At 39.4% G+C, this 15,421-nt stretch overlaps 2 protein-coding genes and 1 long non-coding RNA gene across 7 annotated transcripts in view; 2 read left to right on the top strand and 1 right to left on the bottom strand.

Annotated features, from left to right (window-relative positions):
• LOC105457160 (dosage compensation regulator) overlaps positions 1 to 937 on the top strand; it is a 6,650-nt gene extending 5,713 nt beyond the window's left edge. For both annotated transcript variants that reach the window (XM_011701672.1, XM_011701673.1), the window contains one exon: positions 300 to 937. In XM_011701672.1, the coding sequence (XP_011699974.1) occupies positions 300 to 617 (318 nt within the window). In that variant the 3' untranslated portion in view covers positions 618 to 937. The remainder of the gene's footprint in view (positions 1 to 299) is intronic.
• A 431-nt stretch (positions 938 to 1,368) lies between these two features.
• On the top strand, positions 1,369 to 14,406 carry LOC105457158 (JNK-interacting protein 3). Of its 4 annotated transcripts, XM_011701670.1 has the most exons (19): positions 1,369 to 2,479; positions 3,612 to 3,954; positions 4,064 to 4,238; positions 4,664 to 5,074; positions 5,172 to 5,372; positions 5,463 to 5,498; positions 5,709 to 5,726; positions 6,127 to 6,184; positions 6,297 to 6,353; positions 6,430 to 6,765; positions 6,849 to 7,028; positions 8,483 to 8,687; positions 9,546 to 10,438; positions 10,585 to 10,804; positions 11,193 to 11,478; positions 11,551 to 11,748; positions 11,843 to 11,932; positions 12,129 to 12,189; positions 12,714 to 12,799. In XM_011701670.1, the coding sequence occupies exons 2-19, from the start codon at positions 3,661 to 3,663 to the stop codon at positions 12,715 to 12,717; spliced, it is 3,723 nt and encodes a 1,240-aa protein (XP_011699972.1). In that variant the 5' UTR covers positions 1,369 to 2,479; positions 3,612 to 3,660; the 3' UTR covers positions 12,718 to 12,799. The 4 variants fall into 4 exon arrangements, with proteins under 4 accessions (XP_011699972.1, XP_011699971.1, XP_011699970.1 ...); XM_011701669.1 differs by lacking the exon at positions 12,129 to 12,189 and having other exon boundaries at positions 4,064 to 4,184; positions 12,714 to 14,406; XM_011701668.1 differs by lacking the exon at positions 12,129 to 12,189 and having other exon boundaries at positions 12,714 to 14,406.
• Positions 13,797 to 15,158, bottom strand: LOC105457159. Its single transcript, XR_975352.1, has 2 exons — positions 14,716 to 15,158; positions 13,797 to 14,470 (listed from the first exon to the last, which is right to left on the bottom strand). It is a non-coding gene; the product is annotated as an uncharacterized LOC105457159 (long non-coding RNA).
• Positions 15,159 to 15,421: the final 263 nt, after the last annotated feature.

The raw sequence follows: 15,421 nt of genomic DNA, 5'->3' as shown, positions 1-15,421 counted from the left end.
CCCCCCCCCCTCCGCTAGAGTATGTAAAATCACATAGTTATATTGAATATTAACTGACACCTAAATAAAATCACCTTTTTTAATTGGAGAAAAGTGTATTGAAGTCAGCGATTTTGCTTTGACTTTGCTACTATTTTTGTATAAAACCATTTGGCAGATATGAAATCTTTTGCCACTAATCTAACATCTTTTTTTTTATTGTACAATATAATAGTTCTCTCTTCCCTTTTTCTGCAATATTTGGTACATTATAATATCTCGATAATGCTGATAAAAAAATTGTCTTTTTTTCCCGGCAGGTGTTGAGCGTGATTAAGGCGTTATGCAGCATGAACGCTTGTCGTCACGAGCTGGAACCGATAACCGGCGGTGGTTTCCAACCGCGAAAGAGGGAACACGTACCGATTTATCGCTCCAATTATAACAATCCTCCGAAAATAATGCGAGGAAGCGGCGGTTACCACGGTCCGACCTCGAATAACGAGTCCTACGGCGAGGGTAGCGGTTTCAGGGGCGGTCACCGCGGCGGTGGTTACAGAGGAGGCTACAACAACAATAGGGGATATGGTCGGGGTGGAAACTGGAACGGCGGTGGCGGATTTCGCGGACGTTACTAATTAATATTTTGTTCTCTACATTGTAATTATCGTATTGCTGTTATACTTTAGACCAGTGCTGTTCAAGATTTGTAATGCTGGATATTGATTTTGAAATATGTGTTTACCTACGGTTTCTGTTTTTATCTCCAGCAAGAAAAAGAAAGGCAATAAGCATAAATACCGATGTACTTCAAATTAATAGCCTAGAATTATAAATCAGCTCTGTTTTAAATTGTATGAACTGCTTTAGGTATATAAGTTCATGTTGATATTACATAATTATATAATAATGTAATAAGGTGACAGATGATAATATTTAATTTCATGTAATGTATAGAGTCAGTGTAATTTGTTTAATACAGTAACATGATCTTTTTCTTTTAACGCTTATACGATGTATGTATAATATAAGACCACTTTCCTTTATCTCATTTATTAATTATTGTATAGGGAGCTTTTTAAGGGCCGTCTACAAAAAGTAGTAAATCGTAAGCCATAAAAAATTGACTAATCACAGTCGAATATGAGAAGAATAATCGAATATGATTGATCAATTGCAATTCATTGAACTCGCGTGTTTTGTGGCAATTTTTCAAGCAATATTAGCGGATTCATCAAAAATAATCATTCCTGTTTTTTTTTTTAATTTGCTCATATATATGCATGGCAAAATTTTTGATCGATATAGATCTCTCAGTGCGACGGCGTCGATCGTGGACATCGTGGTTGCGCCCAGCTGTGCCACGTAGATTCGCGTCGGTCAATGATAAGGCGCGCTGTCACCCGTCTGTCCGAGCGCCGCGATGGCAGCCGTCGAATGACGCCACGGCCACCTAACGGAAGTGAACCGAGAGTAGGCGAAGGCAACGTCGTGATCGTCGCGGACGGGGATGTCGCGCATCTATTTCCGAACACGTTGCAATTGGGGTCGAAGGGGACTACGGATCGCTGGCTGGGTGAAAAACGGCCAAGAGAATTCGCGCGACTTAAGGCCGCGTGTCATCGTCAATTGACAGTCGCGCTCCCGAATTGCTCCGAATTCCGCGTTGATTGCGCGGAAAGAGAGAGAGAGAGACAGACAGGTGAGCAGACAGGAGTGTGAGTGCCAAGAGACTTGAAGAGACATCTCGCCCGCCGTGTCGGGCGACTGTCACGCCGAGTGTTCGCGAAGGAAGAACCCGAGGGAAGGAAGAGGAAGAAAAAAGCGTGACCTCCACCGCGGCGGTGGTTGCGAAACGTCACTTGGCCGATCGTTTGGCCATCGGTCCCGTCCGCTCGTCCGTCCGTTCGTCCCCCGTACGTGCGCGCGTACGGCTCGCGAGTGGCGCACGAGGTAGACCAAGGTGGACGCGAGGTGAGTCCACGTTCCACGGATAGTGACATAGTGTATACCTCGACGAGTGTCGCGCGACGGGAGAAAGAGAGAGAGAGAGAGAGAGAGAGCGAGAAAGAGGAGACGGTGACGCGCAGATAATATGCAATGAGCCACCGCACGTCGAGTCGCCGTCCGTCGATCCTCGCGCAGCGAAACAACGACACGAGGCTGCTGCTCGAGCTCAAGCGCGTCCGCCGCCCGCGTACCCCGCGCGACACCATCACCGACGGAGTCGCACGCAGGAGGTTATAAGCGGAGAGTTATGCGCCTGACGTCCGGCCCGCCGACGACGACGAACGTCAACGTCGATCACGGTGGATCACCGCTGCCGAGCCGCCCCTCGCAGGTCCGGCGGATGGACGGCGCGCCGACCGACGCTCTTCATGGTCCACGCTCGGAGACGCGCGCCCCTCTGCGCCCTTTAACGCCCCCGACGACGTCCCGTGGCCCGGGATCCATTTAACTGGCTGTGAAAAGTGCAACGTAACTGTACCGAGTCCAAAGAGTTGAGTAGTGACAATTATTGTTCTTCTATCTCACGCTGTTTCTGTTTGACCGGATGTTGCGAGGTGTCTTAGGATATTGAAATTATCTTTTTTTCCTTGAAATTAAAATGTTAGCAGCATGTTAACAATTTGCCAGTAGACTCGAGCAGAATATTGCGGTAGATTGGCATCAATTAAGCGTGTTTTGCCAACGTGATCTGTCAGTAGATTGCCGGCGGAAACCAAGCAGACTCTTTTAAATGAGATATATTCAATTTAAGTGATTACAGAATGACACGATTCTATTTGACTACAGAATGCTATGGTTTCTGCTGGCAATCTGCTGTCAGATTATATTGACAAGCTGGCAAAACACAAGATATCAATCTGCCGTAATATTCTGCTTGAATCTACTGGCAAATAAGAAGACATAGTAGTGGCTTGGTGTTTAACTACTAAAAAAATTGCTTGTATACTTCCAGATAGTTAACTCTATCAAAAAAATTGTAACGTCAAAACAATTTTGCAAAGTATCCGCTACAAGTTTTGTATTTACAGAATATTAGCAAAGATATGTGTATATGGTAAAACCTGTTGATACAATGATGACAGATGGACTATAAAAACTGAGTAGAATCTGTCATCCTGTAATCATTTAAATGATTCTATTTAAATGTTATAAAATGACAGATGCTGCTTTGCTCACAGATTTCAACAGAATGTACATAGTTGAACAGATTGTCATCAACTACAATCATATTAGGCTTGTGTCCTGTCAAAGTTTAATGACATAATCTGACAGCAAACTGCCAGCAGAAGTAAAATTTTATTTTAAAATTTCATTTTAAATAATTACAAAACAGAAGATGTTGCTTCTGTAGTCTACTGTCGTATTCTGTTAGCAAATTTTAGTAAATTTCTGCTGACATTTTGTTGACAAAATTTGTAGCACTTTATAAAATTTACTTATAGAACTTGATTAAATTATTTAGATGCTGCTAACATATGTCTATAGAACTTAAACAAAACATTAAGTACTGAATCTTACCAGCATACATGAAACTGAGCTAATAGTGATGAATTTACTTCTTTAACCCATTGCACAAATGTGTTGTTATGATATTATAATATTATCTTCTTCTATTGTTACAGGTATATAGATAGATATATATATAAATATATATACAAAACACTGGTCAAAATGGATCAAGAAACGGTCTACGGCACGCACGAGGATAGCCATGTTGTCATGTCAGAGAAAGTACAGTCTCTGGCAGGCAGCATCTATCAAGAGTTCGAGAAGATGATAGCAAAATACGACGAGGATGTAGTAAAAGACTTGATGCCTCTGCTAGTCAATGTGTTAGAATGTCTGGATATATCATATACTGAGAATCAGGAGCGTGAAGTCGAACTAGAGCTATTAAGAGAAGATAATGAGCAACTTGTTACACAGTACGAAAGGGAGAAGCAATTGAGAAAAGCATCAGATCAGGTAATTACTTGTTTTTTTTTTTTAATAAGCCATCTTAAATCTGCAAATTTTTGATGTACGAAATAATAATACAATTATATTGTAATATAATGTAATGTGTTTATACCAGAAACTTCTCGAACTGGAAGATGTTTCCGAAGATGAGAGGAAGGAGCTTCTGTCGAAAATTGATAGCTTGGAATCTATCGTAAGAATGCTGGAACTGAAGACTAAGAACTCTCATGATCACGGTACAAATGCCATTGGCGCTTCCAGTCTACCCATTCACAGTTCTTCCCTCTACAGTAGAGTAGAAGTTTTATTTTTGTTTTGTTTTGTTATTTATATTTATTTTTGTATACCACTCTGTGGTAGGGGTTGCGCGAGGAACACAGGGTGCAGGTTTACTGTATTTCTTGTTTCTTTGCTTTTGTTTCATTTTTTATTTTTCTTATATTATTTCATATATAGTTTCATTTACGGCACATATATTATATTTATCATTTAAATGCTTTATAGTGGATAATTATTTTTTTCTTTCTACTTTCATCATAAATGTTTGTTATTCAAAGTAAATGATTAAATTGAAAATCTCTTGCTTATATCAAATACCATTGGCTACATGTTTTGAAAATGTCTATGCTCTATAAATTTCCAATCCATGTTCAGAATTGCTTCGTATATACACAGATTACGGCGCTTACCATTAAGTATTCACATTTCTTTGTAGTTGGTCGCCTCGAGGAGAAGGAAGCTGAATTGAAACGCGAGTATTCCCGGCTGCACGACAGATACACGGAATTATTTAAGACCCATGTTGATTACATGGAGAGGACCAAAATGCTGGTTGGTAGTACAGAAAGACTGGAGAGTGTATCTACCAGCCGTGCACCGTCGCGGTTACCTTCCCTCGGACTTGCTCACATGTCGCGTAGCTCCGGACCGCTTAGCTATGGCTTTCAGAGTTTGGAAGCTAGTATAAACGTCGAGGATGTTCAAGAGGTAGATATCGTACCAAATGTCACCAACCTGAGAACCGAAATGTTGGACAGCAGCATCGAGGCCGCTATCGAAACATCCGACAAGAGCCAACTAACCGATCAACCAGTACAAGAAAACAAAACTACCGCTATATCTAGACGTATGTTGACGTTTGACAGTATATCTTTTAAATTCCTCTTTGCAATGAGAGAGAGAGAAAGATTCCGAATTAGGATATATTTTATATTTTTACACAGACGAAAGTCCGGAAACGGAAATGCCGCCAACTTTAATAACGCCAACGACGCCGACCGCGGGTATAGAGAAGTTAGCGACTACGCCAAGTGGGAGAAGCAGAACTGAGAGAGAGCAACGAAGCGGCAATACGCTGTATCAAGAACTGAGCTTTCAAGACGCTGATGCGCTGGGCGAAATGGACGAGGGCGCAGATATTACCGGTACTGTATCCACTTTACGTGGGAATATTATCTTAAAGCTCGTTTTTTTCTGTCTTTTTGGAAAACTAATCGATATATTCGTGATTTTAGGAACCTTTGTACATCCTGGAGAATATGCTTCATCAGGTATGTTTGACATGTACATTCATGACTCTTGTGATATGTACACACACATATATTTATTCATTCATCCTTTGAATTCATTCACCTTTTGAATTAACAGTTTCCTTAACTTGTATTATCTTTGCATTGTGTTTCATTGTTTGCCACCGCCATCCTATGCTGGTTCACGTCGTACTTCCAACGTGCGATTGCATGATACTAACTTACATGCAGTCAATGACAACTTCTTTGGTAAGATATATATATACTATTAATATTTTTTCGTACGATATACGATATATTTCTTTTTTTCAATAAATAACACCAGATCTATTGACGGAACAATCATTCTTAAAAAACATGCTTCCCATATAATAATTACTTAGGAATAAAAATCAGGAGTTTTAATTACAATGGACATACATTGCTTCTTATTTCTCTTATCTAATGAATAAATTATCACATAGTTTATCTGAAAATGGAACTGGCCTTAATTACCTGCTATGCATGTATTTTTTTAATAATTTAAAAAATAGAAGTTTTAAATATAAATCTTAAGAAACAAAAACGATGTTTATGTGTAACATGTTTTGGTCTCTATAAAAGAAAAGTATTTTGTTATTTTACCATAAATTTATCTATTTTTTTACAGGCATGGGAAAGGAAGTAGAAAATCTTATTATGGAGAACAATGAATTGCTAGCAACAAAGTAAGTTTTTCATTTTATTAATAAAATATTTTTAGTACTTTTATTAATAGAGTAACATATCTTTAGTGTATATTATACTTTAGTAGTTCTAACATTAGATATTTTTTTATAGAAATGCACTTAACGTTGTCAAGGATGATCTAATTGTCAAAGTTGATGAATTGACAAGGTAGGTTATTATTAAGTTCTTTTTATTGTAACACCGATATAACTTTTAGATATTATTAGAAACTTTGACATTCCAGTGAGCAAGAAATATTACGAGAAGAGGTTCGAGGCTTACAGCAGGCGCGTGAACGACTGCGGCAACGAATTGCCGCCCTCGAGGAAGAACTGAAGAAAGTCAAGGAAGAAGCAGAAGCGGCAGCTAAAGCGACGAAGAGCGACGACGAGGAGGATGTACCTCTGTCCCAGAGGAAGCGATTCACGCGCGTGGAGATGGCAAGGGTGCTCATGGAACGAAATCAATACAAGGAACGATTTATGGAGCTCCAAGAGGCTGTCAGGTGGACGGAGATGATAAGAGCCAGCAAGACCGATCCTTCCAGTATCTCGGGCGGGAAAGGTTCAGTGTGGAAGTTGTACGTGTCTGTCAATATCCATCGAACGGGAGCAAGGAAGGTAGTGGACTAGAAGAGGATTAATCCGTCCGTTTCCTTTTCAGTTTTAGCAATCTCTTCACAGGCCCGGCCGATCGAGGGACGTTAGTGCGTTCCGCGCACACACTGCCGCACGTGCGGTACAGCGCACCGGCGAATCAGGTCGTTCCAGCCCCACCCCTGGATGCCATGCGTAGACGTACGTTGAAAAGTCGCCAAGACTTTCTCGACCAAGGAGACACCATGTGAGAAATTAATCAAATTTTACTACATGCACGTAGATATGTTACGTCGACTTGACACATCGAGACCTGCCTAATTTTAATTCATTAGATCTTATTCTCATTTTCTTGGTCATTTTATACTTTCTTTCTATCTAATCATTATTTGACGACCTTGAGTTCATTTTTTTTTCCAAGGAGAATATCTCTCTCGCGAGCATAATATTACATATAGGCTGCAATTCAACGCGTGATCTTGATAATCTTTGTTATCACATGTCATAGTGACGAACATACAAAAGGTAATACTAATTTTATTATCAATCGTGGGGCTAAATTATAGAAAAGAAATTTAGTTATAACTTTTTGAATTGCTCATCTTTGCAGATTAGAATCCTCTTTGGTCAGTTGGGATCCATAATCTTTTGTCACGATTCACGATATTAGTCTCAATTGCTAAAGAGACGTGAGTCTTTTCTGAATAATTTTAGCCTGTTTACTGGCGAGTTTGCGCGCATTGATGTATATGTATTAACAAGTTTTCGCTTCATTCTGTAATCCTTTTTGGCTTTCGAGTATCTGAAGAGGAAAACTTTATTGGATCTGGGCGTATTATGAAAATGACAAAATAATGCAGCGTTTTATAATCAAGATTATCTTGAGATTTGCATCAAGATTATTCTTTTTCCCATTCTGTTTCGATTATCACATTTAATTCTACTCAAATTCCTTTATCAAATTATCCGTTAATCGAGTTTTATTGTCAAGTTTTTAGCATGATTTGTATATATTATGATAATGTGTATATTGCTCATAAAAGTGCAAATAATTGCGCTAATTAAACTATTAGATGGATAGATCAATTTTTCACAGTAATGTGTTTGAACAGAAAGATATACATAATTTTGTAAATACGAATTTGTACAATTTCTGGAAAAAAAAAATAACATGCGATCATTATTGATCGAAAGAAATAAATGAAGTTTTGATTACGTTATAAACTTGGCCTTTATTTCACTCTTGTTACTGCGCTTTTGGTCTTTTTGTTGTTCGGGTTTCGTCCTTGCCTCTCCCTCGTGGCGTTGTCAAGAGATACCTGGTTTTTCTGGCTTCGGGTGGGGTGCTTATTGGTCAGCAGGTAAATCTGTTCCGCTCTACTCTTCTAACTTTCCGCTTCAACATCAGATTCTAAGAAGTACGATAGAGAGCCCATAGATATATCCGTATCTAACATACGTACTCTATATATCAAAAAATTTACAAGAATGAGACTATTGTCGACTGTGAGAATCAGTGGAGATGGAACCAAAATGGTCGGAGGAAATGTGAAATGGATGGTGAAATGGAGTGGTTGGACGGACAGTCAACAGTCGCAATTTACCAATTCGCTAACTCGGAAAAATTGCGGTCTTTTTCCCTTCTCCCACGAAACTCGTGAGCGTACGACGATTAACGCTTCGTTCATGTCATCTTTGCAGATCGTCCGAAAAGCTCGTAGCAAGACGCGCGAGCGAGCGAAGAGAACAGTATCGTCAGGTGCGAGCGCACGTTAAGAAGGAGGACGGTCGTCTGCAAGCTTACGGATGGAGTTTACCAGGGAAGCCGAGCGCTCCCGTCAGACAACCTCCTGTCCCAGTTCCAGTGTACTGTCGACCCCTGCAAGAAACCGAACCAGGCATGAAGGTACGAACCAAGCGTGAACAGAATTGCCACGAAATTGAAAATCAGGGAAAAGTCAGGGAATGTTACAAAATTTTCTAGAAAATTAAAATTCTTGGCTTTAAAGAAGTTTAATATGCGTATATACCACACACTTATATATTTTTGTTAGCAAACATAAATTCTCTTTAATAGAGATAAAATGCTTCACTAACAATAAGAGCATTAGAATTTTCAATCTTTTAAAAGTAAAATGTTTATTATTTACTTTTTGTTGGAATTTTAAATTTATTTAAAACTGTTTTTTTTTAACTCGTAAGTTTCTTGTGTCACTTATGAACAAATTAGTAAAATTAAAATTAACTCTAATTAAAACTTAAAATTAGACTCTAATTAATTATACTTTTGTAATTTTTCTTTCAAGTCTGTAAACCTTTGTATAATAGCAAGTCGGAGATTCCAATAAACAGGATATAGTTTTTATCAGAAAGAAACTATATTTACATGTTCCTTCTGTATTCTAAGGAGAGGAAAATAATTGTGCGCATATCTAGAAGATAAAGATAAAGGAATATTAACAACTTAACAATTAAGTGCAAACAATGTCAACAACAGTAATAGTAATTTAAATTGCTATGTTAAATTACTCTCTTAACAAAATATTAACGGTTTCTAAATAGTTTCCACACACAAATCAAGATGAACATACAATAAAATTTGTTTAATATTGAAAGTCAGGAAAAATCATGAAATTTTGTCTGGAAATCAGAGAAAAGTCACGGAATTTTAGAATGAAGAATTTGTGGCAATCCTGATGAAGGTTATATTTTCTCTCGTTTTTTGAAGCGAAGTCGATAAGCGAATTATTGTTGTTTTTGTCAGATTTGGTGCGGCGCCGGTGTGAATCTGAGCAGCGGTAAGACGCGTGACGGCGGATGCATGGTCGGCGGAAGTGTATTCTACGCGGCCGAGGCCCAGGAAAGCAACACGAAGGTAGAGGCTGAGGACGCCGTTGAGCACTTGGACAAGGAGCTTCAGGAGAGCGAGAACCGACGGCTAGAAGCGGAACGATGGGAGCAACAGCTCAGCTCGCTCGTCTGGATCTGCACCTCGACGCAGAAGATGTCCAAGGTCACGGTGATAGACGCCAACAACCCGGCGGACGTTCTGGAGGTATTCAACGTATGCCAGGGACACCTGCTCTGCATCGCGAGCGTGCCCGGTGCCAAAGAGAGCGATTACGCGCAATCCTCGAACGAGAACTCGATCCGCAATTCGAACGGCGCGACGAACGATAGTGAGAACAACAACGGTGTCTGTGAGGATGTCACGAACGCGAACGAGAACGTCGAGCAGAGGAATCATCAGAACGCTGAGGCTGTTGTCGATAGAAATAAAAGTGAATCTGACAATCAGTCGGAGGATCAGGCGAACGAGAATACCGAGAAGTCTGCTGAGACAGATCAGAACTCCACGAACGAACCGCAAAGTCTGGAAAGTATAGACAGCGAGACCGCAAATTTGGGAAAGGTAAACTTCGTGCGGTGCAACGGCGAAGCTCATCCTCCGCGAGCGAATGACAAAGATTCCGTAAACGAAGAGGCGAAGAACGAAGAGGAAGTCGCGGAGGAGACATCCATTGAGAAGATGTCGTCCATACAACCGACCATGTGGCTCGGAGCACAAAATGGTGCAGTTTTCGTTCACTCAGCCGTTGCTAAATGGTCGGTGTGTCTACACTCCGTGAAGCTCAAGGATGCAGCGCTAGCTATTGTGTATGTAGTTCTTTTGGATCGAATAAAGGACCATAGCATACAAAAAAAAACTTAATTAAAGAGCGACAGCTTAATGATTTAATGCTGTGGTCCTAATTGGAAGATTTTGTTGATAAGAGATTAATAAAAACCTCTCTTCTCATTAGACACGTGCAAGGCCGAGTTTTGGTTGCTTTGGCGGATGGAACTGTAACGATATTCCGCAGAGGCGCTGATGGACAATGGGATTTGTCTCAATATCATGTGATTACACTCGGTAGCCCTCAACATTCCATTAGATGTATGACCGCAGTTAGCGGAAAAACAGTATGGTGCGGCTACAGAAACAAGATTCACGTGATCGATCCTATTTCGATGACGCTCGAGGTACAGAATTGAAAATAGTACTTAAAAAGATCTAGCACTAAAAGCCGCGTCACACGATGCATGCTAGATATCTTCACGCATTGAGCGAAGTATGCTACCATCTTTGATTTCTGTGTTTGATATGGTGCATTATTTTATGCCTCGATCCCTTGCATGCACCAATAAAATAATGCACCACATATCAAACACAGGAATGTCAGAAATCAAGGATGCATACTTTGCTCAATGCGTGAAGATGTCTAGCATGCATCAGAGCAGACACAGCAGCATGCAAGCCCATCATGCAAGAAATCATACGTCGTGTGACGCAGCCTTAAGATATAGTATCTTAAGTATTTAAAAAATTTTTAATTAAAAAATTGATAAAATTGAAATTTCTATTTTACAGTGCACAGTAGACGCACATCCCCGCAGAGAATCTCAAGTGCGACAGTTGGCGTGGCTGGGTGACGGTGTGTGGGTCAGCATCAGACTCGACTCGACGTTAAGACTCTATCATGCTCACACCTACCAGCATCTTCAAGACGTTGACATAGAACCGTACGTCAGTAAGATGCTCGGTACGGGAAAGCTTGGATTCTCTTTTGTTCGCATTACCGCTCTGCTTATTTCCTCGAATCGGCTGTGGATTGGTACTGGCAACGGAGTGATAATCTCGGTACCGTTGTCTGAAAGTAAGTGAAAAAACGGCACGTGATGTCTTCGTAGTGATAACTCGCCAACTCTGTAACACCCGGGTGTTGTAGGTGCGGGTGGCTCGATGGCGGTAGCCAGAGCGCAGACAGGTAGCAACAAAAGCGACGCGCCGGGAGTCGGCGTTAGGATCTTCGCGTCGGAACGGGGCGTCACACCGGGAAGTTTTATACCTTACTGCAGCATGGCCCATGCGCAGCTCAGTTTTCACGGACACAGAGACGCTGTGAAAATGTTCGTCGCTGTACCTGGTGAGTTTCGCAATTATTTACATGTCTGTTGATTTTTTTCATATGGAATTTTTCTCAAGAGATTATAATAACTTTCAATCAAATTGTTTCTCAGGTCATGGTGGTCAGAGCGCGGTGACGGACGGAACGCAACCTGCGATGCTCGTTCTCTCTGGTGGTGAGGGTTACATCGATTTTAGAGTTGGTAAGCAAATTTTTGTAATGTTTATAAGGTATGGTGTCTTAATTACAAATCCTAAATGAACTCCGAAAAAAATGCGAACTGTTATAAAAGATGAAATAAACTTATATTATTATTTTTTCTGTTATACGAAAATTAAAGATCTATGAGTTATGTCTTTGAGTTTAATTTTGAGTTTAATAAGTTATTGCAATTTTAGCAGATGAAGCTGAAGACGAAAGTGATGTGGCAACACACCTAATTGTGTGGCAGATGGTCAGGTATGCCCCCAGAGAGAAGCAAGAAGTGTGATCGATTTCTATTTCTATTCAATTTAAATGAATTTGTTTCTCTGTCCTGACAAATGTCACTATTAATCGGTGCATCCTTTGCTACTTACTAACAGAACAATACTTCTCACTGTTGCACGGTAGAACAAAGTTTGACTAACATTATTTCTATAATCTTTGCACATTGAATATACATGTATATATATATATATATATATATATATATATATGTGTGTGTATGTGAGGTATCTCAAATTTCTACAGATTGCTTGCATATTTATTGCACATGTGCAAACACCAGATCAAGGAAAGATCAAGGAAAAGTATATGAAAAGAAGGATTTAATATTCTGACTTCTTAAAAGCGATAATATATCATTTTTTATTCTCTGGGGGTTGGGCTTTCCATCTATCATGCATTATCTTGTAGAAAACGCGACTTATGCCTGTTTCCTCTCATTTGGGAATATCTGTTTTCGCAGCTAATAACATTTACACATTTTAATTATCTTCCAGGTGATGGGGAGGAGACGGAGGAAAGTATGGACCGATCGAATACTACGATCAGCAATGAAGAGCACGGTGAACAAAGTCACCTGATTGTGTGGCAAGTGCAATGTCCCTTACCGATGTCGATCAACGGCTAGCCTACGGATGAGACAGACGAGCGTGACGTATTGGACGGTTCAACCTGCAATGCGACATTGCATGTGTCGTCGGCAGATTGTCAGATCACGGATTATCAGATTATGGATTGTGAATCATTGATATTCGAGCGAACGATTTTCGTCGCTGCGAACTAATTGTGTGCTACACCTAGATATACTAATATAACGATCGTAGCAGAGTACATTAATAATTCCCAAAGTAATTATCACGATTTTTCATATTAGCAGAGCGAAAGACGATGGTAGCAAATCATGAGTTTTTTCTGAATTACGAATCAGTTGTCATGTATTCTTCCATAGCGCAATCATTCATCGTGTGACTCGTTTCTTGCATGTATATGGGCAGAATTTTCGGGGGGGGGGGGGAGATTTATAAATTTTGTCGACGCAACTCGGAATCATTCAGGCTCATTCTTTGTCGCTGCACTAGACCGCAAATTTTCTTTCTCGCTAAACTTCAAATATAATATATCTATTTCATTTCAAGTACAACGCGCGTGTAGTTCAGCCACGGAGAATAGACCCTGTCGCTTCTCATTAAGCCGCGCATTCCCTAACTTAAGCCTGCGTACGTCAGGATCAAATTGTTTAAGTGACATGTGCCGCGGTGACATTTCTCACGACGAGTGTTCATTTTAGAGTATCACGTTTTACGAATGACGAGGTGGTAGCGTTATTTCAACTAATCATTGTGATAATGCGACGACTATATATTATAACGCGGGACAGGATGAGTTTCGAAAGCTGCCGTTGCCACATTGCTACAAATAAAAAGCATACGTTCAAAGTAAACTTCGCGTTATGTACCTGTCGCGAGAATATTTCTCAGTCGCCGTTATACACGCAGCACGCAGAGGATGCAATAAGGTGCGTGCGAACTCAGGCAGATTTCTAGGCATAATGTAATATTAATTTTCCGTCGGAGAGTATATTATTTTCCAGACCTAATCGATTTTATTCGCGTACATCGTGTCGAACATAATGATAATAATATATAATATATATATATATATTCCTATCTTCTCTCCCCTTGGATCAAGCATCGTTAGATTGTGCTCGGCGAAACGTAGCGGTTTACACGATTATTAGGAGCAACTCGCCAATGATGTAAATAATAATAAGATGTTTATATATAGCGTCGTTATAGAGAGATCTGTTATTTAATTTCTTTTCGCGGACGAGCAGAATTACGTAAGACCTGTCTTCTCTATTCTCTTAGCTTCACCTTTAGTACGCTACCAAAGAAGTGGAACGGTGATCGTGTTGTTCGTATTATTTACAACGAGAGATTATGCTTCGAAGAGAAATGTTTGCTCTTTTCTTCTTTTCCCCTATAACTCTCGGCCGAGCCAATTGATATTCGGACTGATGAAATTTTGTAAATTCCCATGAAAAGCGGTGCGATTTAGATGGCAATTTTTAGACGTGCGATATGAGGGCTGCGCATTATCGTGCGAGCCGGCTTTTAATGTCGAGCTCGGAATTGTACCTGGCTCAGGTGGCGTTGTAACGGCATTAATAAACAAAGTTACGGAACTAAATCACTTGCTAACTTCTCCCGTAGCTCCGCTGGAATTAATGCATACAAACATTATCCTGACTCTCCTGAAATAAAGAAGAATATTTATATAAGTAATTTACATCGTTACAATTGATGTGTGGCACTCGACCTATTTTCTATGATGTAATAAAACTCGGAGGAGTGCTTATTTTTTTTGTCGCTTTCCTAATTTTATGATTAAGATGTTTCTACTAATTTTAGAAGATCGAAGTTTTATTTATATGTATTTATATTGTTGTACTTATATAAGTTGTATTTATATGTATGTATATATTGATGTTTCCGTTACGTTTGTTTATAGATTTGTTATGACGTATTTTCTTGAACTCATTTTAAATCACAGCAGAGCAATTAGCGAAGTTTCGCGAAGAATATGAAGTTCTATTTTTACTAAACAAAATGCAATCTATAGTAACTGCAGCGAACTGTCAAGCTGCTCGATCGGACTCGCTTAGACTCGTGAGTATATATAATATTGTTATCTTTAATGACACTCTGAACAAACAGTGATAAGTACACGTCTGTTCAGTACACGTAGATATATATTTTAAGGTACATTTTTTACATTATGTTACATTCATCATGCGTATTATAAGTGCAAATTATTTGCGTTATTTAACCTGTAATTAGAGCTATATTGCTCTGTTTGCTTTATTTTCAATATCCATTTGCTTCATTTTGCAGGTATTTAATTATTGCCGCTAACAATAAGCGCAGTCATTCAAAATCAGATTATATAGCATAAAATTTATACAGCATATACATATTTTAAAGAATTTCATATTGTAATATTCTTTGAAATAAAAAAATGGCCGTGTGTGCAAAGATCAATCTACATTTAACACAACTTGCAACATACGAAATATTCGTCTGCAAATAATGTTGGAATGAATAATTATATTACAAAATATCATCAACAAGACAGGCAAAGGGCATTTGAAAATAATTCATAACATTTAATAAAATATAATATCGATCTTTTTTATACTTGCTTT

The sequence above is a fragment of the Wasmannia auropunctata genome, unplaced genomic scaffold (genome assembly GCF_000956235.1).
Source record: "Wasmannia auropunctata unplaced genomic scaffold, wasmannia.A_1.0 LD335358.1, whole genome shotgun sequence".
Classification (NCBI taxonomy): domain Eukaryota; kingdom Metazoa; phylum Arthropoda; class Insecta; order Hymenoptera; family Formicidae; genus Wasmannia; species Wasmannia auropunctata.
The sequence above is the reverse complement of the archived record's forward strand: the minus strand, read 5'-3'. Positions and strand labels throughout refer to the sequence as shown.